The sequence below is a fragment of the Ogataea haglerorum genome (genome assembly GCF_019207285.1).
Source record: "Ogataea haglerorum isolate 81-453-3 chromosome Unknown 81-453-3_NODE_6_length_583072_cov_95.821986, whole genome shotgun sequence".
Taxonomy (NCBI): Eukaryota; Fungi; Ascomycota; class Pichiomycetes; order Pichiales; family Pichiaceae; genus Ogataea; species Ogataea haglerorum.
The window spans coordinates 399,172-426,416 of NW_025065156.1; the positions used below are offsets into that span (position 1 = coordinate 399,172).

At 52.4% G+C, this 27,245-nt stretch overlaps 15 protein-coding genes across 15 annotated transcripts; 7 read left to right on the top strand and 8 right to left on the bottom strand.

Annotated features, from left to right (window-relative positions):
* Window positions 1-44: 44 nt before the first annotated feature.
* On the bottom strand, window positions 45-2,392 carry KL911_002547 (uncharacterized protein; the record flags this gene model as incomplete). Its single annotated transcript, XM_043197628.1, has 2 exons — window positions 45-1,575; window positions 1,659-2,392. 2 exons carry the CDS (start codon window positions 2,390-2,392, stop codon window positions 45-47), a joined length of 2,265 nt encoding a protein of 754 aa, XP_043054827.1.
* Window positions 2,393-2,615: 223 nt separating this feature from the next.
* On the top strand, window positions 2,616-5,072 carry KL911_002548 (uncharacterized protein; the record flags this gene model as incomplete). The annotated part of the gene is made up of 1 exon (XM_043197629.1): window positions 2,616-5,072. The coding sequence occupies one exon, from the start codon at window positions 2,616-2,618 to the stop codon at window positions 5,070-5,072; it is 2,457 nt and encodes an 818-aa protein (XP_043054828.1).
* Window positions 5,073-5,225: 153 nt separating this feature from the next.
* On the top strand, window positions 5,226-5,838 carry KL911_002549 (uncharacterized protein; the record flags this gene model as incomplete). The annotated part of the gene is made up of 2 exons (XM_043197630.1): window positions 5,226-5,247; window positions 5,318-5,838. The coding sequence occupies 2 exons, from the start codon at window positions 5,226-5,228 to the stop codon at window positions 5,836-5,838; spliced, it is 543 nt and encodes a 180-aa protein (XP_043054829.1).
* Window positions 5,839-5,882: 44 nt separating this feature from the next.
* Window positions 5,883-6,764, bottom strand: KL911_002550 (uncharacterized protein; the record flags this gene model as incomplete). The annotated part of the gene is made up of 1 exon (XM_043197632.1): window positions 5,883-6,764. One exon carries the CDS (start codon window positions 6,762-6,764, stop codon window positions 5,883-5,885), a length of 882 nt encoding a protein of 293 aa, XP_043054830.1.
* A 98-nt stretch (window positions 6,765-6,862) lies between these two features.
* KL911_002551 (uncharacterized protein) lies at window positions 6,863-8,788 on the bottom strand (the record flags this gene model as incomplete). Its single annotated transcript, XM_043197633.1, has 1 exon — window positions 6,863-8,788. One exon carries the CDS (start codon window positions 8,786-8,788, stop codon window positions 6,863-6,865), a length of 1,926 nt encoding a protein of 641 aa, XP_043054831.1.
* Window positions 8,789-9,675: 887 nt separating this feature from the next.
* Window positions 9,676-10,569, top strand: KL911_002552 (uncharacterized protein; the record flags this gene model as incomplete). The annotated part of the gene is made up of 1 exon (XM_043197634.1): window positions 9,676-10,569. The coding sequence occupies one exon, from the start codon at window positions 9,676-9,678 to the stop codon at window positions 10,567-10,569; it is 894 nt and encodes a 297-aa protein (XP_043054832.1).
* A 66-nt stretch (window positions 10,570-10,635) lies between these two features.
* Window positions 10,636-11,769, bottom strand: KL911_002553 (uncharacterized protein; the record flags this gene model as incomplete). Its single annotated transcript, XM_043197635.1, has 1 exon — window positions 10,636-11,769. The coding sequence occupies one exon, from the start codon at window positions 11,767-11,769 to the stop codon at window positions 10,636-10,638; it is 1,134 nt and encodes a 377-aa protein (XP_043054833.1).
* A 180-nt stretch (window positions 11,770-11,949) lies between these two features.
* On the bottom strand, window positions 11,950-14,455 carry KL911_002554 (uncharacterized protein; the record flags this gene model as incomplete). Its single annotated transcript, XM_043197636.1, has 2 exons — window positions 11,950-13,615; window positions 14,010-14,455. The coding sequence occupies 2 exons, from the start codon at window positions 14,453-14,455 to the stop codon at window positions 11,950-11,952; spliced, it is 2,112 nt and encodes a 703-aa protein (XP_043054834.1).
* Window positions 14,456-14,475: 20 nt separating this feature from the next.
* On the bottom strand, window positions 14,476-15,651 carry KL911_002555 (uncharacterized protein; the record flags this gene model as incomplete). Its single annotated transcript, XM_043197637.1, has 1 exon — window positions 14,476-15,651. The coding sequence occupies one exon, from the start codon at window positions 15,649-15,651 to the stop codon at window positions 14,476-14,478; it is 1,176 nt and encodes a 391-aa protein (XP_043054835.1).
* Window positions 15,652-15,758: 107 nt separating this feature from the next.
* Window positions 15,759-18,185, top strand: KL911_002556 (uncharacterized protein; the record flags this gene model as incomplete). The annotated part of the gene is made up of 1 exon (XM_043197638.1): window positions 15,759-18,185. One exon carries the CDS (start codon window positions 15,759-15,761, stop codon window positions 18,183-18,185), a length of 2,427 nt encoding a protein of 808 aa, XP_043054836.1.
* Window positions 18,186-18,528: 343 nt separating this feature from the next.
* Window positions 18,529-20,928, top strand: KL911_002557 (uncharacterized protein; the record flags this gene model as incomplete). The annotated part of the gene is made up of 1 exon (XM_043197639.1): window positions 18,529-20,928. The coding sequence occupies one exon, from the start codon at window positions 18,529-18,531 to the stop codon at window positions 20,926-20,928; it is 2,400 nt and encodes a 799-aa protein (XP_043054837.1).
* Window positions 20,929-21,239: 311 nt separating this feature from the next.
* KL911_002558 (uncharacterized protein) lies at window positions 21,240-22,191 on the bottom strand (the record flags this gene model as incomplete). The annotated part of the gene is made up of 2 exons (XM_043197640.1): window positions 21,240-21,438; window positions 21,521-22,191. The coding sequence occupies 2 exons, from the start codon at window positions 22,189-22,191 to the stop codon at window positions 21,240-21,242; spliced, it is 870 nt and encodes a 289-aa protein (XP_043054838.1).
* Window positions 22,192-22,366: 175 nt separating this feature from the next.
* KL911_002559 (uncharacterized protein) lies at window positions 22,367-24,469 on the top strand (the record flags this gene model as incomplete). Its single annotated transcript, XM_043197641.1, has 1 exon — window positions 22,367-24,469. The coding sequence occupies one exon, from the start codon at window positions 22,367-22,369 to the stop codon at window positions 24,467-24,469; it is 2,103 nt and encodes a 700-aa protein (XP_043054839.1).
* A 19-nt stretch (window positions 24,470-24,488) lies between these two features.
* On the bottom strand, window positions 24,489-26,177 carry KL911_002560 (uncharacterized protein; the record flags this gene model as incomplete). Its single annotated transcript, XM_043197643.1, has 1 exon — window positions 24,489-26,177. One exon carries the CDS (start codon window positions 26,175-26,177, stop codon window positions 24,489-24,491), a length of 1,689 nt encoding a protein of 562 aa, XP_043054840.1.
* A 113-nt stretch (window positions 26,178-26,290) lies between these two features.
* Window positions 26,291-27,243, top strand: KL911_002561 (uncharacterized protein; the record flags this gene model as incomplete). The annotated part of the gene is made up of 2 exons (XM_043197644.1): window positions 26,291-27,101; window positions 27,224-27,243. The coding sequence occupies 2 exons, from the start codon at window positions 26,291-26,293 to the stop codon at window positions 27,241-27,243; spliced, it is 831 nt and encodes a 276-aa protein (XP_043054841.1).
* Between the last annotated feature and the right edge of the window lie 2 nt (window positions 27,244-27,245).

A 27,245-nucleotide genomic window follows, 5' to 3' on the forward strand; every position in this document is an offset into this window, starting at 1 on the left:
GTCCATACTACGCCCTGTCTACAGTAATATATCGTTTTTTCCGCTCACGTTCTGTTGAGGTATCTGTCGATGTAGTACTGCCGCAGGCAGTCGTAGATGAACGCAAACTGCTCGAACTGCTGCACCATCAGCACGCGCTGGCTGCGCAGCTCCGACACGATCTCCAGCACGGGGTCCTGCACCTCGTGGTTGTTGACCGGCGTGATCAGGTCGTGGCGCGCGTCGTCGGTGTCTGGCGCCGTCAGACTCGCCGTGCAGTGCTGCAGAAAGTAGTCCACCGCGATGAACGTGCCGGACCGCCCCACGCCGGCCGAGCAGTGCACCACCACGGGGTCCGGGCTGCCGTGCGAGTGCACGCTGCTGCTCAGCTCCACCAGCGACGCCGCCTGCTCCGGCGCGCTGAAATCCGCCCACTCGTGGAACTGGTACTGCGTCACCGGCTTCAGCGCCCCGCTCGCCTCGTCGCGCAGCGTCCACCGCCGCACCGTGAAGTGCCCGCCCTCGCTTTCGCGCGCGCCCCCGAATTCCAGCACCAGCCCGTCTCCGGCGCAGAAATCCTTTTCCGACCAATACTTGTAGCATTTTTCGCGGCCCGCCTCGAACAGCGGCGTCAGCATCACAATCACCACCTCCTGCGCGCACTGCTCGGCACACATCTGCCAGAAATCCCCCCACGTCGCCGCCGTCGGGCCCTGCGCCGCTATGTACCGCCCCACGCCGTCGCCACACGTCAGCTCCAGCCACGACGCGTTGATGTAGTCGTTGTCCCCGCGCCGCAGCCGCACACGGTTCTTGTCGAACGGCAGCACGTCGCTGTACCGGTTGCGGTCCCTGTTGCGCAAGCCCGCCTCGTACGACCACGCCGACTGCGCGCGGTGCCGCATCGCGTCCACCAGCCGGCTCTTCTCGCGCCGGTTGATCTCCGCGTACTTCTCGCGCAGCGCCTCGCGCGACTGCGTCAGAAACTTGGGCATCCGTCTTGTCTTCACTGTGTCAGGCGGAGAAGAAAATTTTGTGCGCGGTCTCTTTCCTGCTGTGTCAGGTCGAGCTGCCACACGAGCCGGCCGATTTTCGCCCGCACCTCGTCGCCGCCGCGAACAGCGTACCGGTGCAGCCGCTGCGCCACCTTCAGAAGACACGCCAGCACGTCGTACCGCACGCTCGCGAGTCCGCGGGGCCGCGCCGCCAGCTGCTCCAGCACGCCGACCGCCGCGTCGACCGTCGCCGGCGAGAGCGCGGTGTACGGGTTTCGCAGCAGCTCGAGCACGGCGTAGCACGTCTGTTTCGCCACCACCGCGGCAAACGCCCCCGTCCTCGGCAGCAGCTCCGCGGCCACGACGCCCAGTAGCGCGCCGCACACGTCCGGGTACTCGCCCGCGCGCGCCACGCCCGGCAGCGCGTAGTCCACGAGCAGCCACCCGACCTGTTTTTCGAGCTCGTCCTGGTCGCGCGCAGAGGCCGCCAGCACGGCGACTGCCGTCGCGTACGCCGTCGGCAGCACCGTCCGCGACTCCGCCGCCGGCGTCAGCGACGGCAGCGCCAGCAGACACGGCGCAATCGCGTCCAGCAGCAGGCCTGCGATGCTGCTTCGCGCAATGATGTTGGCCGCGCTCGGCGGCGAGTTCACCTTCGCCACCACCGTCTGGAGCACCTCACACGCCGCGCTCTTCACCAGCACGTCGTGGTCGTCCAGGTAGTGCAGCAAAAGCAGGAAAACCACGTTCCAGCGCGCTTCTATGTCGCTGCCCGCGAGAAAATCCACCAAAAAAGCCAGGCTGCCGATCCGCGCCATGTATTTCGTCCTGATCCGGTCGTCCTCGCCCACGGGCGCGCGCCCCACGAGCGGCGTGTCTCTGGGCCCGTCGGCCGCGTTTTGCGATTTTCTGTACCCCCGAGCAGACACTTTTGCCGAGTGCTGGCCGACCTTGCTAAATTCGCGTAACATGGGCACGTAGCCGTCCATGAGCAGGAAGATCTCGTCTTTTGAGGGCTCGGCCCGGCGCAGAATGTCGCGCACGGCCTGGGCAGACTCTTGGGACGACCACGGATGGCGCTCGTCGTAGTAGAGCGATACTCTGTCCAGCAGCTTGGCCCGGTCGTACACTGCGCCGAACTGTAGTACCAGCCGCAGAGCCTGTAGTTGCGCCTGTTTGTGCTGGCGCAAAGTTTGCTGTTCACGCGATTCTGACGGGCGGAACCAGGTCCACTGGGCCTCTGGCACGGCCAGCATCTCCAGAAGCTCGCCAACTACCACGTGCCAGTTCTCGGGGGCCGCCGGCTGTTGTGGGCCGAGAGTCGCGCCCTCGTCTGGCCTCAGCCGGCGCTCCAGCTCCGCCAATCCTCCCTGCGGGTCCAACTTCAGCCTCTCCACCACAGTGTAAACGTCCTCCATACCGTGCGAACCTGAAAAACGGTTTTACCCGGCCCGACTATTTTTTTTATTTAGCAAAACTCTCTTGTCTAACGGCCCAGCACCTCCAAACAAGCCCGCCGCCGCTGCACAGAACCAGCCTCCCTTCCTGCGCCAGCGACTTGCACCGCGACACATTGAAGTATCAACAGGAAAAACAGGCAGTTGCACGGGATATTAGCTACTTAGCGACCTGAAACAACACATGGAGTCTTCGCTGAAAAGGGTCTTTTCGGGGACGCCAGACCCCTCGGCGCGGCCATCGAAGCTTAAGAAAATCACGAACAGCATCCTCGGCATCTTCCAGCGGCCCAAAGACGCCGGCTGCGACACCTCCGGACCACACCCTTCGAGACCCAACACCAGCACCGCCGCTAATCTCAGTCTCAACCACGACTCGTTCCGCTCCCAGTCGTCGCCGATCACCGCCCGCATGCTGGAGCAGTACTACGAGTCCATCAAGCGTGAAAACAACATGCTGTCCTCGAGACTGCGCGACGCAGACGACAGCCTCAAGGCAGAGTCCACCAGTCTGGGCGACGAGACCGTGCTCAACGGCACCGCGCGCTCGCCAGCGCCTGCGGCAGCCGCGAAGCGCAAGGTGTCCGCGTCAGCCAGCCATCCGCCGGCAAAACAGCCCAAGAAGCCACCACCGTCGTTCTCAATCGACCCTATAGAACGCGCTCAGCTGGTAATGCTCAAGCGGAGAATGCAGCAGGATAAGTACCGCAAGTCCAGAATGGCGTACCTGCGCGACCACACCAGAAACCTCGTGCATACATCGTCCAACGCGTCGGCCGGCTCCAAGTACGTCGACACCTCTGTCGAGACTGTTGAGCATGCCCCGGAACTTGCAACCAAGACAAAGTCGGTGCAGAAAATCCCTAAAGAGCGGCTGAACCAGCACGGCATCTTCAAGGCAGTGCTCGACTACGACGACGACGACGAAGAGCCAGAGGTCCAAAAGGTGGAGGTGAAGCCTTTGACCGAGAAAATAAAGTTTGCACCAAAGAAAGACGTCCAGTTCGCCCCCGAGAAGCTGGCGACCTCGTTCGACACGGCCACAAAGCCGAAATTCGTGCCCGAGAAGAAGCCAGAGCAGCCCCTGGACTCTGCTCCATTGAAACCCACCCCAGCATTCACATTAACGGACAAGAAACAGACAGACTCGCCGACATTTTCGCTCAAGTCTGCGGACTCGAAGCCAGACGCTCCCTCGTTCTCGCTTTCGAACGGCTCGTCTGCTCCTTCAGTGTCGCTTCCAAGCACAGCAGGAAAAAGCGAAGAGGAAGAGCCAAAGAGAAAGAGATTTACTTTGGGCTCTAAGCCAGACGAGTCTTCTAAGTCGGCTCCAGCGTTTTCCTTCAACACGGACTCTCAAAAGCCGCTGTTCTCGTTCGCCAAGCCTGAACAGGAGTCTGTGCAGAAGCCTGAGCAAAAAGACAATGCAGAGTCGAAGCCTGGCCCGGCGTTTTCATTTGGTGCTAAACCTGCGGACGCTGCTGAGAAGCCTGCTCCGCCTTCTTTCTCCTTTGGAAGCCAGACGAAGCCGGCCACCGAGGACAAAGCTGAAGCAAAGAGCCAGGAGGAGGCCAAGCCTGCGCCTTCTGCTGCATTCTCGTTTAGCACGAAGCCGCAGACTCCTGCTTTCTCTTTCTCCAAGCCGACTGAGGAGCCCGAAAAACCTGCTGCTTCCTCGTTTTCGTTCGGCTCCAAGCCAGAGCCGGCCAAACCAGAGGAACCGGCTAAAAAGCCAGAAACACCGACACTTTCTTTCGGTGCTAAGCCGGCTGAAACGGCACAACAGAACGACGAGTCAAACAAGCCTGCCACACCTTCTTTCTCCTTTGGCTCCAAACCAGCTGAACAAGGCACCCAGTCCACCGAGGCTGCTAAGCCAGCATTCAGTTTTTCCGGCAGCTCATTTGGCGCCAAGGAAACCGAAAAGGAGGAACAGAAACCTACAGAGTCCAAGCCGTTCAGCTTCGGCACCACCAAACCAGCCTTCTCGTTCGGCTCCCAGCCCTCGCAGTCCGCCGCTGCTCCTACCTCGTCGGGCTTTGGGGCCTCTACGGGCACGGCTGCCAACCCTGCTTCTAGCTCGGTGTTTGGCTCCGGCGCACCGGCCTCAACTCCTTCGTCGTCCACGTCTGGCTTCTCGTTCGGTGCCGCACCAAAACCGGCTGCTCCCGCTGCCCAGCCGGCACCGGCGTTTTCTTTTGGCACGTCGCAGGGCTTCTCGTTCGGCAAGCCGGCTGCCAGCGCAAGCGGCTCGCTCAGCTCTGCGGGATCTGCCTCGTCTGCGTTTGGCCAGCCGTCCGCGCCTGCGCCCGCACAGCCCGGATTTGGTGGCTCGCTGACGAACCCGGGCGCAGGACAGTCTGTGTTTGGCGGGTCGACGCCGCAGCCGCAGAACAAGATCTTCAACCTGGACGGAACGCACTTTGCCCAGGCACAGCCTCAGAGCCAGACGCCGTCCTCGTTTGGCGGGTTCAACCCGTCCAGGTCTGCCACGCCAAACTTCGACTTCACGGGAGCCTCCAGCTCGGCTAACGTGGACCCGTCCTCGGTGTTCTCGGCCGCGCCATCCACCACGCCTCCCCCAAACACGCAGGCGCGCCGCAAGATCTATCCGCGCAGCATGCTGAGAGGAAGAAGATAAAGTGTATGTAATGTAATTAAAGTCTGAAACCATCCTCGTGATCCGGGCTGTGCAGCAGGCATCCCCAGACGGGACGTGGACACGAAATTTTCTAGAAAAATAACACTCGAGTATTAAAACCTACCACTTTTGACAGCCAAACTACGATCTGTGATGTCGACAATTCCTCCTGAAGGTAAGTAAAGACAGCTCTGCAGCACTAACATTAGTTCTTTGGGCCCAAAGATCCAACGACTCGATTCCAGAGAAAAACCTGCTCTATCTCACGATCAATGTGGCCGATGTGGAGAAGCCAGAGATCACGCTGACTGCCAGCGAGCTGAAGTTCGAGGGCAAGTCGGGCGACCGGCATTACAAGCTGGACATTGAGTTTTTCGACGAGATCGACGACAAGAAGTCCAAGTACCAGATCACGGGATCGCACATCTTCTTTGTGCTGTACAAGAAGAAGCTCAATGCCGAGTTCTGGCCAAGACTGACCAAGTCGAAGGTCAAGCAGCACTACATAAAGACCGATTTCGACAAGTGGGTCGACGAGGACGAGCAGGACGAGAAGGACGACGACGACCTGCAGAACTCCATGGGCGACCTGGGCAACGCCTTCGGCGACGAGTCGATCGACTTTGCCAAGCTGGCCGCCGAGAGCGGCGGCGATTTCCCCTCGCTGAACACTCCTAGCGACCTGGACCAGCTGAGCAGCTCTGACGAGGAGGAGGGACCGGCCTCCGACGACAAGGCGCAGGAGCAGCCGAGCGAGGAAAAATAGTTTAATACATAGATGATGTTATTTTGGTATTCCCTCAGTTGCGCCTAAATAATCGTGATTGTGTGCTGGCAGCGCCACCGTCCGCCTTTGGCGAGCGTTGTGCCCTCAACTGCGCCAAACTCAACGCAGCACATGTTGCGGTAGCTGGATTTCGGCTCAAAGTCTTTCATCTTGGCTGCCCCCTCTTTCCACGGGTTCCAGACCACCAGGTCGCTCAGGTTCTCCGACGCCGTCAGTCGCACATTGTAATTGCCCGACAAAATGTCGATTTCCCGGTTGGCCTCGCCCAGCTTGTACATTTTGTCCGTCTGCTCCTCCACCTTGAGCATCGGACTGGTATCTAGCCGGTACCGGGTCTGCAGTCTGTCCAGGTACTTGGCCCCTTTCAGCCCCGTGATGTACATGTCGCGAACACAGGGCACCCGGAAATAGGTGTGGTACAGAAACTGAAACTCCAGTTCGGACACGTTCTCGTTCACAAGGCTCGTGTCCACTGTGATGTGGTCCGGAAACAGCTCAAAAACCATCGACAGCTCAAACTCGATGCGCTGGCCATAGAATTGGCACCAGGATATGTACTGCTGCTCGTTCTCGCACTGCCGATGGCTCAATCGAAACCGTGCTACCGTGCGCTCTGTCAACACCTCGGCTATGACGAAGTCCCAAGCCATGTTGCGCACAAACCCGTGCTGCTGGACCGCCTTCAGACTCTCCAGGTACGACTTGCCAAAGGCTGGGAAAATCAGCGGCATTCCGCCCCTCACGGGTGTCGAGCTCTTGCTCGACAGATTCGCAGCTTCCGAGAGGTACAAATACTCGTCGCCATTCACCACGAACGAGACCAAAGTGCAGCCTTTTCTGGCAACACACGCACGCGCGCCGCCATACGAGAACCTGATCAGATCACCTTCCACCTCAACAGACATTACAGAACAAAGTATTGCCGGCCACGCTTTCGCGCCTGCCGTGCGCTCGTAGCCTATCGCGATATTATTATTAAATACACCCCCCGTGAACCACCACCTTACTCCAGCTCGCGCAGCAGTTTCTCGAGCTCCTCGATCATTAGCCGTATCTCCTCTCTCTTCTTCACGGTCGCGGACGACGAGCTGAGCATCTTCCGCTGCTCCTCGTTCAGCTTCAGCATCAGTCTCCGGATCCTTCCGCGCTCCTCCTCTACCACGTTCTCGGACCTGTTCAGGTCTCCCATACCGTAGGAATAAATACACTTCAGGCCGTAGAGTGCGACGATCGTGCATGCGGCCAGCGCCACGTAGCCCTTGAACGTGAACCCGTCCGGCAATGGCGGTGGTTGCACGTTTTCTCCCGTCAGGTCCAGCCAGTGCTTGGCGTTGGCAGCAGCATTGCCTCTATAAGGAGTCTCGGAAGCTTTGCAAACACGTAGAAAGTATTCAGGCAGCTCTTTGGACGCAAACTGCTCCTGGAGCTCCAAAGGAGCTTCAATGAGCGTCATGGCAAGACCCTGCTCAAGATGGAAGTCGAGATGGCAGTGGAAGAACCAGACACCTGGGTTTTTCGCCTCAAACCGCAGCACCATGTGTCCGTTGCCTTCCACAACCATAGTGTCCCTGCGAACGGGGATCTCCGGTAGATTTGTCTCTGCGTCTGGGTCGTAGTGGTGAGGATCGTCGTATTGGTCGGATCTAACTATGGTCTGAAACTGGTGGCCGTGGAGGTGGAACGGATGCTTGTTGTCGTCCTCGTTATTCACCACAAGTTCCACAACGTCGCCGTAGCTGAGCACAAATGAGTTGGTGTTGGATCCGTATATTTTGGAGTTGGAAACGTACTCCTTAGGAGCAGTTAGCGCCGTGAGCAGAGTCGGCACCTTAGGAGCAACGTAGGTGTAGTTGTTGAAGAATGCATAGTTGACACCGTCTCCCAGATTCTCCATATGCAAAACAACCTCTATACGGTGGTCTGGGTCTGGAAGCAGGGGCTTGCCGTCCAGAGGACGAAGCTCGAAGTCGTCGAATGGAGCATACGATTCGACATCCAGCCACTCTTTCTTTAGCGTCGCCTCGGGCAAGCTCTTGTCGTAAACAAGCTGGTTAACAGAAACATACTGTAGATCGGCTGGCAAGGCATCCAGCATGGATATGTCCAGCGCATGGACGATGCCAAAGTTTCTGGAGGCAGAAGACTTGGTCTTTAGTAAAACACTCATTCTCTGGCCCACTGCCAAGTATATCATGGAGGCCCTTGCAGGATGAAGATACACGCCGTCTACCTCAATGATATCGACATCGTGATCTTCGAAAAACAGATACTGCGACGACATGATTCCAATATTGGCAATTCTGATCAGATACGTCGTGTCGGGCTCTACCTCCAAGGTGATGTTTTTGGTGTCATTTATGAGGGCATTTTGAGGGATCGGCTCAGCTCCTGTGGGATTGTATAAAGAGAGCTGCTTCCGAACCAAGACCTCACTTGAATCATGATACCAATCACTCAGAGACAAAACGAGCTCCTTGTCGAACTCGTAGTTGGACTCCACTTCCTCATCATGAACTATAAACAACCCACGTAGTCCATCGCTGTACTGAGACCCGCTGTGGCTATGATACCAATATGTTCCCACCTGGTCCACCTTGAACTCGTAGACAAAAGACTCGCCAGGAGGTATCGGACATTGAGTGACGGCAACGGGCCCGTCCATATGGTTAGAGCCATTCTGAAGCAGGCCATGGAAATGTAAAGATGTCGAAACGTCGAGCCCATTGATCAGATGCAGTTGCACGGAGTCGCCCTTGTTGACCTCGATGGTGGGCAAGGGCCAACTTCCGTTGAACGAGATGACTTGGCGCTCCTTCACGCCGTCTGGATTGGCTGTGATCCACTTTGTCTCGTAGAAGAGTGTATGTGTCTTAGCAGCAGCCTGGCATACTGCCATGGCAATTATGCCCAGGGTTACTAATAACACCATAACAAGGAGTTTTTTTTTTGTTTTCTTAGTTCAAGATCAGAGAATTTGGAAAAATAAATAAAAAACGATACGAGGGACTACAGACGCGTCGATTCAGCAGGATGAAAAATAACGTTATCACGAAATTTTCAGTACCCATTCATGTCAAGTGAGACTCAGCTGCGCCCCCGGACAATAGAACAAGACGGGTCCTTCTGTCATTTGGAAATCGTAAATTCCAGTCTTTTAAGTATTATTAGCTCCCCTGGCGAAAGACACGTTGACGGAGTTTCAGCCTCGTTCGCAGGCTTGCGCACAATGCAACGTGCTTCTAACGTTGACAAATCTGTCGAAACATATTTGTATGTGTCTAGAAACTAACAGTTGATTAGCAATACCCGCTATAAATTCTCAGGATGACAATTTATCGACCTCTGATTTGCTATTTTTTGACAAGAGGGGTCCGCAGCCAAGGCGCTTCCCAGAAACCCAGATGGGTGGCGCACGACCTGTACTTATTTTGAGAAGGTGCTTTAAAAAGTTGTAAGTGTTTTTCTATATTGACGACCTCTCTGCCCACACTACCAGTGCGTGATTTCTTTAGTAACACAGCGCGCTTTGGACTTGTTTATCTGTGAGCACAACTTATCTCCAGTCAATTGTTATTGCCATCCCATTTGCTAATATAATAGCACGTTCTCGGCGTGTATTTTGGGCGATCTTGCAAAAGGATTTGACGTTCAGGCAAATTTTATTGCTAACCGCGCAACTCACATCGTCTTGCCACACTCGAAACAGTTCCGCTACTTGCCCTTCCACGTCACTGATCCATTTGTGACAGACGACTTATTCGATACTATCGTATTCTACAAAAGAAATCAGCAATCATACATTAATTACAGCCAGGTATGAGTATAGTCGCCCTCAAAAGAGCCATCGTTTCCCTTTTTAGCTCATCTTCCAACCAAAGTGGCCCGCTCATGAGAAGCACTAATAGCAATAACTACGGTTCGCTTTCTGACGGCGATCTCGAATCTCAGCCCCTGACCCCAGGCTCTCCCAAGCTACAGCTAAAAGGTGACGACTCGGATAGTTCTCAGGAAACGGGCATGTTCGGCAAAGTGGACCCAAGAGCAATGAGTGATCTGATCATTGGTCTGAGTGACGGACTTACAGTTCCGTTTGCACTGACCGCCGGTCTGTCTTCTCTCGGAGACTCCAAGCTTGTCATCACCGGAGGTATGGCGGAGCTCGTGTCTGGTGCCATCTCGATGGGTCTCGGAGGCTACCTTGCCGCCCGTTCAGAATTGGAATACTACAAATCCCAAGTGAAAAAGGAAAAACAACTGTTTTTCGAGAATCCAGACTCTATAGCCGGGGAAGTTGGAGACGTCATGATCGAGATGGGCGCTTCTGAGGAAACCATCCAATCGTTTGTCCGGGACTTGGAGGCTGACCCCAAGACAATGATTGACTTTGTGATCAGATATGGTCGGGGGTTGGAGGAACCTGCCGACGGACGTCAATTGATGAGCGCATTAACAATTGGGTCTGGATATTTCTTCGGAGGTTTCATCCCATTAATCCCATACTTTTTCACTAGCACAGTCGGCACAGGACTGATAATATCGGTGGTGGTGATGATATTCACATTGTTCTGGTTTGGATACTTCAAGACCATCGTTTCCATGGGTGATGACACGCCTCATTACATAAGGGTATCGGAAGGTCTCCAGATGGTTGCCATTGGCTCGTTTGCTGCAGGCTGTGCCTGGGGACTTGTTTATCTGATAGACTCATAGCTGAGAACCATATATAAAGGCATATTCTTGAAAGTATTTGCTTTTCAGGAGTATACAATGAATGTGTTATTTAGCATCTAGTGGTTTTCTCACAACGTATAGCATCATAGGGGTGAACAGCTTCCTTTTTCCTCCCTCGACGAGGTAGACAGCAGCGTCCTCAAGAGCCTCGGTCACTTTCACGGAACCTTTAGGAGCAATGCCCAGTTTCTCCATGAGTCCAACAGAGCCGGTTGTTATTTTTCTGCCCATGGTGGACGTTCTGAAGAAAGTCCAAAGATCGCCAATCGTCTGCACGTACTTGAAGTCTCCACTCAACGGGTAATACCATGGGATCTCGTCGCCGACGTCGGCAAGGTCCCTGGCGTACTCGATCTCGAAACCAACGTTCTTCAAAGCCTTCTCGGCAACCTCTTTTTTGTACATTTTAGGGATACCGTCACCGACCTCAATTCCATATGCAATCTTGCGGTGTTCCTCGTTGGTTTCGTCGTACTCGTCCGTCATCACCCACTCGTAAACGCCAAAGACTCCACCGGGCTTCAATACTTTGTAGATCTGGCCATACACTCCTTCTAGCACAGGAGCATGGACGGTGGCCTCAATCGAGTAGACAGCGTCAAATGTCTCTGGCTCGAAGTCCATTTGCATAAAGTCTCCCTTCACGAAAGACAGCTTGTGGTCCAGTTTCATTTTCTTGGCGTAGTTGTTGGCTCTCTCAATTTGGTAGTCGTTATTATTGAGTCCCACAATCTCGCAATCCGTGAACCTCGTGATCTCTCTGGCAGGGCCACCGACTCCGCATCCGACGTCCAGCACCTTCATGTTCTCGGTGATGCCCATTTTCAATGCCAGATAGTGCTCGTGTCTAGCACAAGCCTGTCTGAATGGCTCTCCCTTGTAGTATCTGGAAAAGTGAAACGACGATCCCCATCCGTACTCGTAGAAATCCGTCACCAGGTTGTAGTAGTGCTTGGTGAGCGTCGAATAGTCCTCCAGTCTCGATTTCTCGGTCTCCCTGTCGGTTTTCCCGTCCCAGTGCTTGAAGTACCCTTCCATCGCGACCTTCTGGGCTTCCTTGTCCTTCTTCACCCAGGCACTCATTCCTGTTGCGCTCGTTGCGTCCTTGCCGTGCAGAGCCTTCGCAAACTCCTTGTCCTTCTCGTAGTCCTTTGGTGCAAGCTTAATTTCGGTGCTCATGTTTACTAAAATACAGTGGTGGTATAGCGCTTTTTATACTTTTTCTTCGGTTACGAAAAGAACGACAAATAAACGACGCTAAACGAGATCTTGCGGCTCACGGCGAACGCGTTCAAAAAAATCAGAGTTCAAGGCGGTGCAAACATAATCCGATGTAATGTCGACTAAAGCTCTTTAAATCTAGCCAATAACCAGTACAGAAACCGCGAATGCGCACAAAACAGCACCGACGCTGAAGCTCACTGCCTTCGAACCGCTGCTGGAGCCCGAGCTGGAGCCAGACGACGTCGACGTCGACCCAGACATGGACGAGGTGGCGGTTTCCACGCCCGACTCCGCCTTCATGGACGAAGTCACCTTTCCCGTGGTCACCGCAGTCACCGATCCCAGAGAAGTCGACTGGCCAATATCCAGAGCTGTGGCAGAGCCGCCCCACGTACTGGAGTAATCGGCAACCGACGAAGCGGAAGGAATGGAGTCGCTTGAGATGGCCTCAACTTGCTCGTTTCCAGGACTCAGGTTCACGTTGGCTATAGCCATTTTGTATCCCTCGAGGTCAGCCACGAAGTAGACGTTTTGCAGGAAAGAATCTCCCAGGGTAAAGGACTCGTCTCCGGAGGAGAAAATGCCCAATGCGCAGTAGGAGGAAACCTGCCCGGAGGTGGTTTGCAGAGCCACAAGGAAAGAACTCAAGGGAACCTCTATAACTTTACCCTGGAAGTCGAAATTAATAGAGTAGCTCTCGACAGAGTTGCATCTTGTCACGTAGGCCCCAACAGAGCTGCTGTAGTCGAAGTTGAGGCTTTCGGCAAGCTGTTCGATGACGTCGTTTGGAGCATACGTAAGAGTCGTTCCGGTATCGAAGAGTGCGGCCGCAGCGCCCGAACCGATGCTGACTTGCTGCCCTTTGCTGTTGCTGACGGTCATGGCAGACAAAGTGACTTCGAGCTTGATAGGTTTCTGGTAGCCGAGAGAAGCAGCCGAGTTTATGATAGGAAGCAAAACAAGGTCTCCGCTGTACTTGCTGTGGTCAACTGCACCAAAAAGGATCGAAGCGCTGCTGGCGTCAGACGAGTTGAGGTAGACAGAATACGCGGCTCTACCGATGAGTCCCTGGTTGACCATTTTGAAGGGCAAGTTGTCGTAGATGTAATGCTGCGATCCGCTTCCTGAGTACGTCGTTTCCAGTTCTCTAAACCCAATTCCCAAAACGCCCATTTGAGAATTGGTTTCATCGGCCACGGCCAACGAGAGATCGTTGACGGTGACACCGTTGAAAGTGACGTCGTCGTAGCCCCAGGTTCCATAGGCAAAAGAGTTGTCCTGGTACGAAATATGAAACGCGGTGCCGTTGTTGTGAAATGACTTGGACTCAGAAGGATCGAACGTTCCGAACTGCGAGCAGTCAAGAGTGGCCTGCGCAGCGGAAGCCGTCTGTGTCTCTTCCTGTGTGAAGATCTCGGTCGTGGTCACGTCTCCCCAGCCACCAAGCAGTGCTTTCGCATTGCCGTCGTCGTCTGGAGAGTTGAAATTGTACAAGTCGGAAAGATCGCGTCCCTTTTTGAGCATATCTGCCGAGCCGGCTCGTTTCACCTTTCTATTGCTGGAAGACGAACAGTAAGAGTTATTCGAGTTCATCACCCACATGTCCGAAGAGCCAGTATCAACCAGAACTCCGACCGTCTGGTTATTGGACCCTATCTGGACCTCGACTTCGTAAAAAGACTGCGCGTTTTGCAATTCCATCGTGACCGAGCCATCATCAGCCCTTTTTTCCAACATGTACGGCTTTGCCCCCTTCTGGGAGTCCTTGTAACTGGAACCTCGAAGAATAGAGGCATCCAGTCTGACGAACCCTGGATCCGCCCGCACACAGACGCTCGAGGCCAGCAAAAATAGTGTAGCAACTTTCATTGTGTCAAACCAGTTTTACTCTCTGAAAAAATACTGGTAGGTTAATTCGACGCTCTTAGTCCTTGGAAAGATGAAAATGCAATATTCTTTTTGAGTAGATGGTAGCCCGAGGTAAGAGGTTCCGATAGGAGTGCACGGTGTCAAACGATGTTCTGCTGCTATCTCCACGTAGAACCTTTTTTTCTAACAATAGAATTCAAAACCAACGGGGCAATTTTAAATATGACTTGCACAGCCTGTCTACGCCACTTAGAACGGTCCCAGATTTATGCACACTAAATGAGATTTAAAATAGAAGTTATCATACACACTACTCAACTAGCGACTTGAGAGTTTCGTCGTCAAAGATATTTCCGCTCTCTTTGAGAAGTCGGGCGAGGGTTTTGAGTGAATTCTCCTTGAAATCGGTTTTCTGACGCAGTGCATCCAGGTCCTCAGAGTAGGTGACCAGCATTTTCTTCAAATACTCGTTCTGTAGCTGCTCTCTCGCATTTTTTATCTGGTTTTGTGCTGCGTCAATGTCGAGTTTCACGTTGCTGATTAGGCTGTGTTCCAAGCTGGCCAGTCTGTCGGCGTTCAGCTGTTGTAGTCTCAGCTGTGTGCTGTCCGACACCTCTTGTGTGTCCAGGCCGTCGATGGTATATGATTCCGGCGCGTCCGGTTGCTCTTCGTGTACGCTGCTCACGCTCATGGAGTCACTATCGTTTTCAGACTCCGAAGAGCTTGAAAAGTCCTCTGTCCGCCGCTTCTTGCGGGCTCTTCTGCTAGGCATGTTCGGATTTTTTTTTTTTTTCATAGATTAACAAATCTAGCCTGCACAGCCTGGGCAATGGTGCTAGTTCGCGGACAGTAAGGGCATTTGAAGTTGGCCACACTGTTGCGACTCAGTTTGATGAGACTGTCTTTGGAAATGATATGGTGGCATGGAAGCACCATAGGGGGGTTTTCGGAAGTCGTTTCCTCCTTGGACACCGGACAGATGAAGATGGAGTGGAACTGCAGCGATGGAGGCAGGTTGATCTCGAACGGAAGCTCGTTGGTGGTGGTCCAGTTGAGATTGCCCGAACTCTTAGAGATCCTGTGGTATTTGATAAAGCTGGGCAAGGCGATGTAGCTGGTAAGCAGGGTGTTGTAGAGAGGCGAATTTGAGGAAAGTCCGATCAAAGAGCAATAGTCCTGACATATTTGGTTGTAAAAGGTCTCGTTTGACATATCCCCGTCAGTCAGGTAATTTTCAAAGCCGCAGTCAGGCGTCGACGAGGAGTACATGATTGTAAAGAGTAGTTTCGAGATCGTGTCTAGATGCGTTGTTCCAAAATCTGGGAAGTTGTCTCTTGCGTATTTGTAGGCTTCGAATGGCTCGTTGTTCTTGCTCTGATTGTATAGCTTGATGAATTGCAGTTTGTGCAGATTGAACTCCAGGTCGGAACCTATCGACTTCAGTTCATTAGAGTGGCGAGCGGCCCAGGTGATAGCTGGCCGAAGATCGTCATGTTCTCTGAAACTGATCAGGATATCGTTCAGTTGCTTGAACTTGTCTATTAGCTCCTGCGGGATTTTGATCCCGCGTTGCCTCTCAATGTGCTCCAGAACATCAAAATGGCCATTGCGCAGCAAGTCCATCACAATCGCGCGATCCACTAATTTTCGGGCCCGCGGATTTGAGTTCACATCCACCGTCTGATAGGTATAGACATCAGAGAGGTTGAAATTGAGCACCTTGTCAATCTTGGAGCTGTAGTTCTTGATCGATTTGTTTATGGACTTTTCGTTCTTCAGCGTGTTCTCATTCCACTTCTTGAACTGGGTCTTTATCATAGTCATATCATCTTGATCGTTCTCCACGTCGTTCCTGAGCTTTCGCAGGTTGTCCAAAAGCGACTTCGAGTCGGCCAATATATGCTCCAGCGAGTCATTGCTGGCCAGCTTGTCGACTTCCTCCGAAACCGTTTTGAAAGCAGACGACATGATAAGAAACTAAATTAATCAATGGGTATAAAATTATCTGATTAATTTCCCTCCACATTTGATTGCAAGATTATTTCTAAAGTTTGGGGCCACAAAAGTTTCACGCAATGCCCAAGTTTATTTCTGTTCCCCTGAAAAAAACCAAGCCTGTTGACTGGACAGGCCCTTTGAGTACCTATATTGGCCGTGTTTACGGCAAGGCCAGTGATTTCGAGCACGAAATCGCCACCTTTGACAAGCTAAGGACAGATATTATCCACTGCGACGAGGACCCGATTGGCAGAGATCTATACTATAGATATTATGGCCAGCTTGAGATGCTCGAGCTCAGAATTGCCGTGGACATACTGGGAATTGAGTTCTGCTGGTACGACGCCTACGTTCCCTCCGTCTCCCACAAGCAGCACTCGCTGGCATTTGAGAAGGCGAGCGTTTTATTTAATTTGGCGGGCATAATGTCACACCTCGCCGCCACAGCAGAAGAATTGAAGGTCAGCTACGAATGGTTCCAGAAAGCTAGCGGAGTTTACCAGTATATCCAAGAGAGTTTTCTGCACGCTCCTTCCGACGACCTTAGTGTTCAGAGCATGCAGGCTCTTGCAAAGTTGATGCTTGCACAGGCACAAGAAGCTTTCTTACTGCGATACATCGAAACCACACAAGAGCCAAAACAATCGCTCTTGGCCCGCTTGGCCAAATCTACTGCGAAATTGTACGGTTCAGCATCCGAGCTAATACAGAACGTCAAGACCATGCAGTACAACTGGCACCAATACACTAAATTGAAGGAACTCTACTATCTGTCTTACGCAAATTTTCAGCATTCTCAGCTACTCAAAAGCTCAAATAAGTATGGCCAGGCCATCGCCTATATGAGACTGGCTGAAGAGACTATAAAAAAGCATAGCGGTTACAGCTCTTTATTCGATCCAGCATTCAAGGACAAGCTTAAGGAACATGCCAAACTTGTGAAGTCAGAGTATGAACTGCTAGAGAAGGATAACGATTTTATCTACCACGATATGGTTCCAAACCCATCCACTTTACCGGAAATCAAGCCTATGGATAGTGCCAAGGCCATTGGCCTTGCTGATCAGAAAATCTCAGAGATTGTTGGCAAGGACTTGTTCGATAGGATCGTTCCCTTGAAAGTTCACGAGCAATCGAGCATGTACTCTGAGGAAGTTGCCAAGCTGCTTAGGGCCGAGAGCGAGAAATGTGAGCTGGCTGATCTTGAGCTAAACTCTACGCTCGAATTTCTTCAGCTTCCAAAGTCGCTTGTCGACCTTCGTTTTCTTCTAGAGGAACCGAACAGCAACGAAAGCAATGAGGTCAATGCAGACTCGATTGATGCGCGAGTGGTGCAAGGAGCAGCAGCGATCATGAACGAGCCGGTGGATAACTCGAGGTCTGCGAACCTCAGAGCACAGGTACAAAGCAATGTTGATACCTGTGACAGGCTCGTTGCTCAGGAAGCTCACAAATATGACTCGAACAAAGCCAAGTATGGCACAGCGTGGGTCCAGGAACAGTATCCTGCTGCGCTGATGAACCTGAAGCAAGATCTTGCACGCGCGAAAAAGTCTCTACTGGATGCAAGCGAGACAGATAAGAAGATTGGTGCAATTTACAATAAGATCAAGTCAGATGTTCAAATATTGAGCAAAGGTATATCTAGTCCTGAGGTGGCCCGTGAGTACAATAAGACCACTAAGGAGCCCGAATCTTTACTGGACATGGACGATGAGCCGGTGAATCTGGCTGGATCGAGACAAAAACTGGCCAAAGTCGATAGCAAACTGCAAGAGCTGAGGTACCTTCAAAAAGAAAGATCCAACACCTATGAGGATTTGAAGGAGAAAGCTCACAACGACGATATCTCGAAGTCCCTAATTATGAATCGGAATACGACCCAGATAGAGGACATTTTCGAGGCTGAGTTGGCGAAATTCCGGCCATATCAGGAAAGAATAGCTTTGACAGTTGATAAACAGATTCCATTGATCAACGATCTAAAAAGGGCAATGAACGAGGTGTTGGATGACTCTACGATAAAATATAGACTCAAGAAGCGCGAGTCGTCAAAGAGCACTACACAGACAGTCAACGCGCGGTTTCTCAATTCAATTGAGCAGTGGAATACGTACAAAGGCGGTGTTGCTGAAGGTGAAGCTTTCTATGAACGGTTGCTCACTTTCACCTCCAATTTGCGATTTGCACTTGAAAAGCTGGTGAGTGAGCGTAGCAACGGGGCAGATAAACTTGTTCACCAGATAGAGACGAACGGTCCGCAGAGAGACCAGGACTTGCTGCGGCAGCAGTTTGAACGGTTCAGCTTGCAGAACCAGGCGCCTGCGGGACAGTTCGGCCAGCCAGCCAGTTTTGCCTCTTCGTTTTCTTCTCCAGCAGGGTCGTTCTCGAGTCCGTCGGCCGCGCCGCCACTGCCTTCGAAGCCCACCACCACCACGGATTTCTATAGCACTCCATCTGCCTATGATCCGTCTCTCTATTCACAGTTCAACAGGAGAGTGTAATTAGACATCCAAAAAGTCAGCAGCGACAAGCAGTTCGAGCGCCATCTCGGTGGGGATGTCAAACTCCGGCACGTCGACCGATTCTTTATATTTGAGGTTGTAATACAAATATTCACACACTTTCTCAAGCAAGACTGCGTCCAGTTCGTGGAGTTTTATTGTGTTCGTCGACGATTCTTGGAACGAGGTGTTCAGCATACCCTTGAGCGTCCCGCTGACCATAGCAGCGTCCCGGGAAATCTGGAATTGGAACCCGTCGTTGGAGATCAACGTGACGTATGGCGATACCTCTTCAGTCATGGTGAGCTATAAAAAATATTTGATTTAATTTATTTGTATTTTGATGTCTTCTCCAAGTTTGGGCTGGGAACGATTGCAGACTGTATTTTATCGCAGTCGCCCGCTTTTTGCCCTGCAGTGGGAGGATGTGAATCTGAATGGTTGCATGGTGGCAATTGGGCCCTATGCCGCGGCAATTGCTGTGTTTCCGCACATGATGAGAACAGCGATAGAGATCTACTCGGGATCGGGATCACCGTTGACCTCCATTCCCTGGAACGCAAAGGCTGGGAACATTGTCAGTCTTGGCTGGACTGGACGGTGCGAGCTGGTGGTAGTTCTTCGCCACGGGAAGTACCGTGTGTATACAGATTACGACGGAGAGTTTGAAGAGTTCGTTATAGGATCTGAGGTTATCGATGTCCGGTTCTGGAATAACGGGGTTGTCTTCCGCACAATTGAGGGGTTCAAAAGCTTCACTTATGGCGCTGATGTTGCCGACGAGTTCCCTACCGTGGAAGGGTCCATCGTTGGATGGGCTATCATTCCTCCTGTCTATCACACTCCGTTGAAACTTGTTATTTCTACCCAGGACAGGCTCCTGCTGATAGACCGCGGCATACAGGACACCAAAAGGAACGAACGCGGGCCTTACAGTCTGATCTCTGCGTCGCCAAACGGAGACTTTGTCGCGCTGTACGGCGACCAGAGCGTGCTGATCGTGACCAGCGACTTCACTACCACCTTGAACGCGTTCAAGTGCGAGACGGGCATGCCTTTGCAACTTGAGTGGTGCGGAAACGACGCCGTGGTGGCTAGCTATGAGGACGAGATGCTGCTGATAGGTCCGTCCGACGAGTCTATCACCTTATTTCTGGACTCTCCTGCGATCGTGCGGCCCGAGGTGGACGGACTGTTGTATCTGGACAACTCCAGCCTGCAGTTCGTCTCCAGAGTCAGCAACTACACGGTCGAGACGTTCGGGATTGGCTCCACTTCGGCAAGTGCGATTTTGCTGGACGCCATCGAGCAGATCGATCAGCGGTCGCCAAAGGCCAACGAGAACTTGGAAATTATAGCGGACAAACTTGCTGACGCGGTCGACCATTGCATCCGGGCCGCATCGGAGGAGTTCGACCCTTACTGGCAAAAGAAGCTTCTGCGAGCAGCTACATTTGGTAAAACCACTTTGGACATGTATAACTCCGACGAGTTTGTCGAGACGTGCAACAACCTGCGAGTTCTCAACATTATCAGACAGCCAGAAATTGGGATATTCCTCACGTACAGCCAATTTATAGAGCTGGGGCTGGATAGGCTTATCGATCTGCTTCTTATGCGCAAATTGCATTATCTTTGTCTGAAAATAGCAGATTTTATGAGTTTACCTAAGGACAACATCTACATCAACTGGGCGTGTGCGAAGATCCGCAACTCAGAGCTCGCTAACGATGAGCTGCTCCAGGAATTGCTCAATAGACTCCAGGACAAGACTGTTTCTTTTGCACCGATCGCGCAGGCCGCCTACAACGAAGGCCGTGCAGACCTCGCTACCAAGCTGTTGAGTCTCGAGACCGATGTCAGTTTGGCTGTGCCTATGCTGCTGGAAATGGACCAGGACAGTCATGCGCTCAACAAAGCAGAAGAAAGCCTGGACACAGACTCCATCCTATACATTCTCGTGACGCTGCTGAACAAGGTCTCGGTCCCAGATTTGCTGAAAATGCTCAACAGAAAGAAGAACGCTTCGGGAATCTTTATTACGCAGGTGGCATCGCGGGATCTACAGCTCTTGAACGACTACTACTACAAGGAAGACTCTATATTTGGGTTGACAATGGTGAATCTGCAGAAACTCGCGCAGGAAACTGAAATTGACAAGCGCAAACAGCTGCTGAACAAAGCTTCTCAGACTCTGCAGAGATCAAAGTACATGAAAACCGAGTCCAAGTGGCTCAAAGACGAGGCCAAGAACCTTGACATAATAACTCCTATAGAGGCTAGTCTTAACACCAAGACTGCTTCGCATTTGGAGCTCTTGGAAGTGCTTCTTAAAACCGACTTCAAGAAAGCCGTGAAACTGCAAAAAGATCTCAAAATATCAGACAAACAATTCTACTACAAATTGCTCAAGACATACATCCAGCTTCCAGACAAAAGGCGCGAGCTATATGACTTCGCGACACAGAAACAGTCACCTATAGGCTACGAGCCGTTCTACACAGAGTCCTTGAAAGTCGGCGACAAACGACACGCGTCGCTGTATTTGGGACTTTGTACAAACATGCCGTACAAAACGAAAATTAAATGCTACCTCAGCTGTGATGACCACAAAGGCGCGATCGAAGAAGCTTTCAAGAGGAAAGATGCCGATATGATCAGGCTGATCAAGGATTTGGCAGGCAACACAGCGCACATCCATCTAGCAGATGACTATATCGAACGTCTAACTGGAAGGCGCTGAAGGCTGGAACACACCGTCCTTGACACGGCCAACTGTCGAGTTTTCAGCGCCAGTCAGCCAGCTTGGCACGTTCTCTGCTTCGATGATACCATCTACAGCCAACTGGTGCAGGCCTGCAAATACATCGTTGCCAAGCAATCTAAGCTTGATTTTAGGGGCCTCCAGGGCCCCTGGAAGTGTGTCCTCAAGAATAAACTCCCCGTACTGAACGGGGACCAAAGAGGCGTATTTCGATTGGGCTAATTGCTCATCGTTGAGCTTGCGAGTTTTCTGTGGCGGCTTGTTGGTGTCGAAGAGGGTTTCTGACTGGATTAGTGCTGTTGATCCTTTGAACTTGAGCGCTGAAACAAGACTATTCTTATCTTCCCCGACAGCGAGTCTCGAGGGCTTGATGCTGAGATGGTCTTCTGTTGCTCCCAGAGGATTGATATCCACTGTTCCATCGGCATAAGGCGTCCAACTAGCAAGTGACTGGCCGAATCGTGAGACACCCTTGAGCACGTGGACGGCCTCCAGCGTTCGCACAGGCGGGTCTGGGTTGGGAAACAGCTGGATTTGGCGAAGCGTGGACGAGAGAGTCATTTCGACAGACTGCAGGATTATCTTTGAAACAAGGTCCTCTTCATTGGCGGCCGAGTGGATCAAATTAGGCGAGCTCATTGGGATAGCCAGGTAGTATGGCGTTCGAGAGAGTATATCTGGCTGGCTTTTGTTAGCGACAGCAGGGTTGGCGGTCCGGGTCTTTTTGAAATGGACGTATTCGTACATTTGGATTCTGATCAGGATGAGAGGGAAGTTTGGGTGTCTGGAGATATAGATATGGGTTAGATAAAGGTTCGACAGGTTGGTTATAAGACGGTCGAGAAACGCCTGCGAGTCTAGCGAGAAGATGAAGTCGTCAAGAGCGCTATTTGTATCGTCATTCTCTTTTCCTTTCACGATCTTAGCTGTAGACGAAACCCAGCTGTAATTGTGAGGTTTATCGACCATCATTTGTATGTCTATCTGTGCCAATTGCAGAGCATTTAGACCTGACGGATAGTAATCAACAAGAAGACGGTCGATCAGTTTCCGTTTAGGAGCTTTCTGGTCTCTCAACACCTTCAGAGTATCGTTGCAGTACTCGAGGAGCTGTTTTTGGGTGAGTCCCTGAGCTCTTTGATCTTTGGACAACTTCGGCTGCGTCGCGCTCATCTTAAGCCAGAGTTCTACCAGGTTGAAAAGCGAGTCCGTGTTCAGCTTAGCAAGCTCCTTGGCCACCATTCGTGGCGGCAGGGGCGGGATATAATTATTCGAGAGAATCCCCGTTTGCTTCATGATAAACAAACGCGATTTAGTATTTTTTGAAGTTGAGGAAAACTTTCAGGTGCATAAAAAAATTTCAAAAAAATTTTAAGGATTCAGATAGATTAAGGGTCGCTGATCGTGTACTGTTTAGATGACGGATAAGCACTCTGCCGCCGAGAGCGAAGACAATTTAGACAGGAGGACACTGTTTGTGCAGTCGATTCCTGTTGAGGCCACAAAGGAGGAACTGAACGAGTTTTTCTCCCAATATGCCCCAGTGCGACATTCGGTTATTGTCACTGACACAGAGGGCAAGAGCAGAGGGTTTGGGTTTGTTTCGTTTGTGACGGACGAGGACGCCCTCAGTGCCCTCAAGGAAACCAAGAAGGTCAAGTTCCAGAACAAGCTGCTGAGAGTGTCTATTGCCAAACGGAGACAGCGAAAGGATAAACAAAACAAACAGGCCAAGCCGGTGGACGATGCAAAATTCAAGGCACAGGAGATTGCGCTGAAAAAGAGTGCGAAGCTGATTGTGCGCAATCTGCCGTGGTCGGTGAAAGACCCAAACGAGCTGGTGAAGGTGTTTTTGAAGTTTGGTAAAGTGAAGGAGGCCCATATTCCCAAGAAGAAGGACGGCAAGATGTCTGGGTTTGGATTTGTAACGATGATGAAGCACGCTGCGGCCGAGAAGGCTGTCAAGGAGACCGTGGGGTTGAAGTTGCAGGGCCGTGAGGTGGCTGTTGATTTTGCTATCGATAAGAACAAGTGGGAGGAGTTCAGGAAGGAGAAGAGCGATGAGAGAGAGGACGAGGAAGACGATGGGGAAGAAGAGAGCGAGGAGGAGGAAGAGGAAGAAAAGTCAGAGAAAGAAGAGTCAGAGGAAGAAGAGGCCAAAGACGAGACAGACGAATCAAAGGATGACGAGTCCGAGTCTGACGGTGAGGACCTCAACTTCAACAGGCCGCGTCCGAACAAGCAAGAAAACTTCTCTATTTTTGTGCGTAACGTTCCCTACGACGCCACGAGAGAATCTCTAGAGGAGCACTTCTCCAAATTCGGACCGATCAAGTACGCTCTCCCTGTCATGGACAAGGACACCCAGTTGGCCAAAGGGTCTGCGTTCGTGGCATTCCGGCGCGAGGAGGACTACGAGGAGTGTCTTTTGAACGCGCCAGAGGTGAATCCGAACTCGATGCTCATCCCAGACGACGTTTCCCCGTTGTATGTCTACGAAGGCCGTGTTCTGCAGATCACTGCCACCGTGGACCGCGAGTCTGCTGCCAGAATGGCCGAGCGCAACGCTCTTGCGCGAAAAGAGCTTCTGGGCCGTGTTCCAACGGAGAAAGACAAGCGTAATCTTTTCCTGCTGAACGAAGGACGCATAACCTCTGGCTCGAGACTGGCCTCGCTGATCAGCAAAACGGACCTGGACGTCCGTGAAAAATCGTACAATCTGCGTGTGCAGCAGCTGAACAAGAATCCGTCGCTGCATCTGTCGCTGACGAGACTCGCCATCAGAAACCTGCCTCGTGCCATGAACGAGAAGGCTCTGAAGGCCCTGGGGCGCAAGGCGATTGTCCAGTTTGCGGCTGAGGTCAAGGAGGGAAAGAGGCAGCCGCTGAACAAGGAGGAGCTTGCCAGATCACAGAGACACAAGGAGTTCATTGAGGAGAAGCTAGGAATCACGCCAGAGGACAAGAAGCGCAAAAAGCAGACGGGTGTGGTGAAGCAGGCCAAGATCATCAACGAGGTGAAGGGCTCAGGCGTGCTGGGCAGGTCCAGAGGATACGGGTTCTTGGAGTTCCGAGACCACAAGCACGCGCTGATGGCGCTGCGGTGGCTGAACGCTCACGAGGTGAGTCGCGAGGACATTCTGGTTGGGCTGACGGATGAGCAGAAGAAGGTGGCTGAGAGCGAGGGCACGATAACCAAGCGTCGGTTGATTGTGGAGTTTGCTATTGAGAACGCCAAGGTGGTGAAGCGGCGACACGAGCAGATCGCTTTTAGCAGGGCCAAGAGCCACAAGAGAGACGGCGAGGGCCAGGAGAGTGGCAGAGATAGAAAGCGGCTGAGAGTAAGCAGCCGCGACGAGAGAGCGGACGGCGGCAAAAGAGATGCAAACGGCAGCCAAGGCCAGTCGAAGCGCAGAAAGGCAGACACCCAAAATGTGCCCGAAACCAGCAAGAGCGGCCTTCCGAACGACGTCAAACGGTTGATCGGGTTCAAGAGAAAGCGCAGACACGCGAAGAAATAGACGTATACAGAGTGTATATTTAGTGGTTTCTAGGAGGCCGTTTCATCAGCGAGAGCGTATTTTCGACCCATCTGTCTGCACCGCCCTCCATGGCGATGATCTCGTACACCGACTTAGGGAGGAAGTTGTTGGGCCGGTAGCCGATCAGCGCCGCGTTTCTGGTGGAGGGAATTCTGAGCATCTCGCGCTCGACCTGCCACCCAAAAATGGTAGCAATGTACTCCACGTGATCTACAAGCGTGGCGTACCTGGAGGTGGAGGTGTACGAGGTGACGGAGTTGGCCTGTGCGATGCTCTTGATGGCCGGATACCGCACTTTTTCGCCGTTCAGGTTATGCGAGCAGCACGGAATAACCATAAATGGGTACCCGAGCAGGGGAATCCACGTGGTGAGCTCGTCGGAGTGGTTGCCGATGACAAATGTGTTTTTGGGGAACTCGGCCGCGTTGACCTGCGGCGAATTAAGCAGGTCGCCTGCCGTGAATACCTCCACCAGCTGGTGCTTCTCTGTGAGCCCCAGATCCTCGGGCAGTGTCCTGTCCACAGGCACCCTGAAGACTCTGCCGTTGTCGGAAAAATAGTGTGCTCTGGCAGCCGGGTGCGGTCTCAGCAGCACGCTGGGGATGATAACCTGCTCCTTCAGCTTGCTCTGCACCTCGGGCGGGTACATTTTCCACGATTTGCGCGCTCTCGCGTCGATTCCTATGCCTGTGTAGCCTTCCATGGTGAGCAGGTAGACCAGAAGGCCGTTTCCACAGCCAAGATCTCTAAACTCGAAGAGCTCCTTGTTGGGGTATATTTTGTTCCAGAACTCAATCAGAAAGGCGGCAATAGCGATGTCCTCAAACACGTGCTTGCGCGGGTCCGTGTTTTCTCGCCAATCGTCTACCAGAGCTTTGGCATATTTCTGCTTCAGACTGATATATCTGTCCTGGAAGGCCACCTTGGACACAATCAGATCGTGGTTGACCCGCTTCTCGTACCCCTTAACCACGCCGTCCGAGTGCCGTTGGGCAGTGCTCATCAGTCGGTATGCGATTCGGATCGGTCTTTCTATGGGCTTCATGGTTCTTAGCTCCTCAACCGAGCCAAACGGAAGATAGTGGATCGAGAGATTTCCCTGGGAATAAAGCAGCCCAATGGACCGCACAGGCGGAAGATAAAACGGAGTCTCCTCGGGCGAGCTGATGTGTGGAGTGTAGACAATCAAGATAGAGTCCTCGCTATCTTCCATCAGCAGACACGTCTGGTTGATCACGTAGTCTTTCGACGGGTTGCGGGGGATGATTCTTCTCACCATCTCGACTTTCGGCCTGAACTTCTTGCTGATAGGCACGCTTTTGATCTCTATGTCGTCGAGGTGCCGCGACCGTATTGGCTCCTCGGGGTTGTCGCTGGTGATGGAGATGGCTTCTGGGTTTTCTGCGATGTATTTCTCCAAAAACGGCTCGTCCGACCCGTCCGTGTACGTGTACTTGTAGTTCTTTAACACGTCAGCTCTGAGAATGACCGTGGAGTTGATGTTGGGGTTTCTCAACAGATTACTCATAGCCTGCTCAAAGTGTGAGGCCTCGAAGGTCACCGGGGTCTCGTAAATACCACACCATTCGGGACCGAGCACAGATGGCTTGTCGCGGATGTTGGGGATCTCGCGTGCTGACAGCGTCGCCTCGGTGTTGCGCCGGGGAGAGGTATGTGTATCAGTCATTGAGATCAATGCAAGAGTGAAAAATTTCGTCGATCGACCTGGCCGATCGACGGTTGATTTTTTTACGAAGAGGTGTCATATCCAGAAAATTATAGTACGGACTTAACTCAGATATGTCTGCTTCGGCCTCCCAATTTCAACAGCTGGAGAAACTAGGAGAGGGCACATACGCCACGGTCTTCAAGGGACGTAACCGTGCGCTGGGCACGTTTGTGGCGCTCAAAGAAATCAACCTGGACAGCGAAGAAGGGACGCCATCTACAGCTATAAGAGAGATTTCCATCATGAAAGAATTGAGACACGAAAATATTATCACCCTATACGACGTGATCCACACGGAAAACAAGCTGACCCTGGTGTTTGAGTACCTCGATAAGGATCTGAAAAAATACATGGACACCAACGGCTACAACAAGAGTGGGGCCTTGGAGCCTCATGTGGTCAAGTCCTTCATGTTCCAGCTGCTTCGAGGCATCATGTTCTGTCACGACAACAGGGTGCTTCACCGCGACTTGAAGCCTCAAAACCTTCTTATCAGCAGCAAGGGCGAACTGAAGCTGGGCGATTTTGGTCTGGCCAGAGCTTATGGCATTCCAGTCAACACCTTCTCCAACGAGGTTGTCACTCTGTGGTACCGCGCCCCAGACGTGTTACTGGGGTCTCGCAGTTACTCCACCTCGATCGATATGTGGTCCGCAGGGTGCATCATGGCAGAAATGTTTACTGGTAAACCGCTTTTCCCTGGCTCCTCCAACGAAGACCAACTGCTCAAGATCTTCAGAGTCATGGGCACACCAAATGAGAGAACATGGCCGGGTGTCACCAGCTATCCGAACTATAGATCCAACTTCAGCGTTTTCATCCCTCAAGACTTGCACACCCTGATTCCCAATATGGACAATCTCGCATTGAATCTGTTGCAAGGTCTGCTTCAGATGAGACCCGAGCTTCGACTAAGCGCTCGCCAAGCTCTCCAGCACGCGTGGTTCAACGATTTCACTGGAAACGCTGCCAGTGCCACCCCAGCGTTTGAACAAACTACACAGCAGCCACAGCAGCAGTATAATC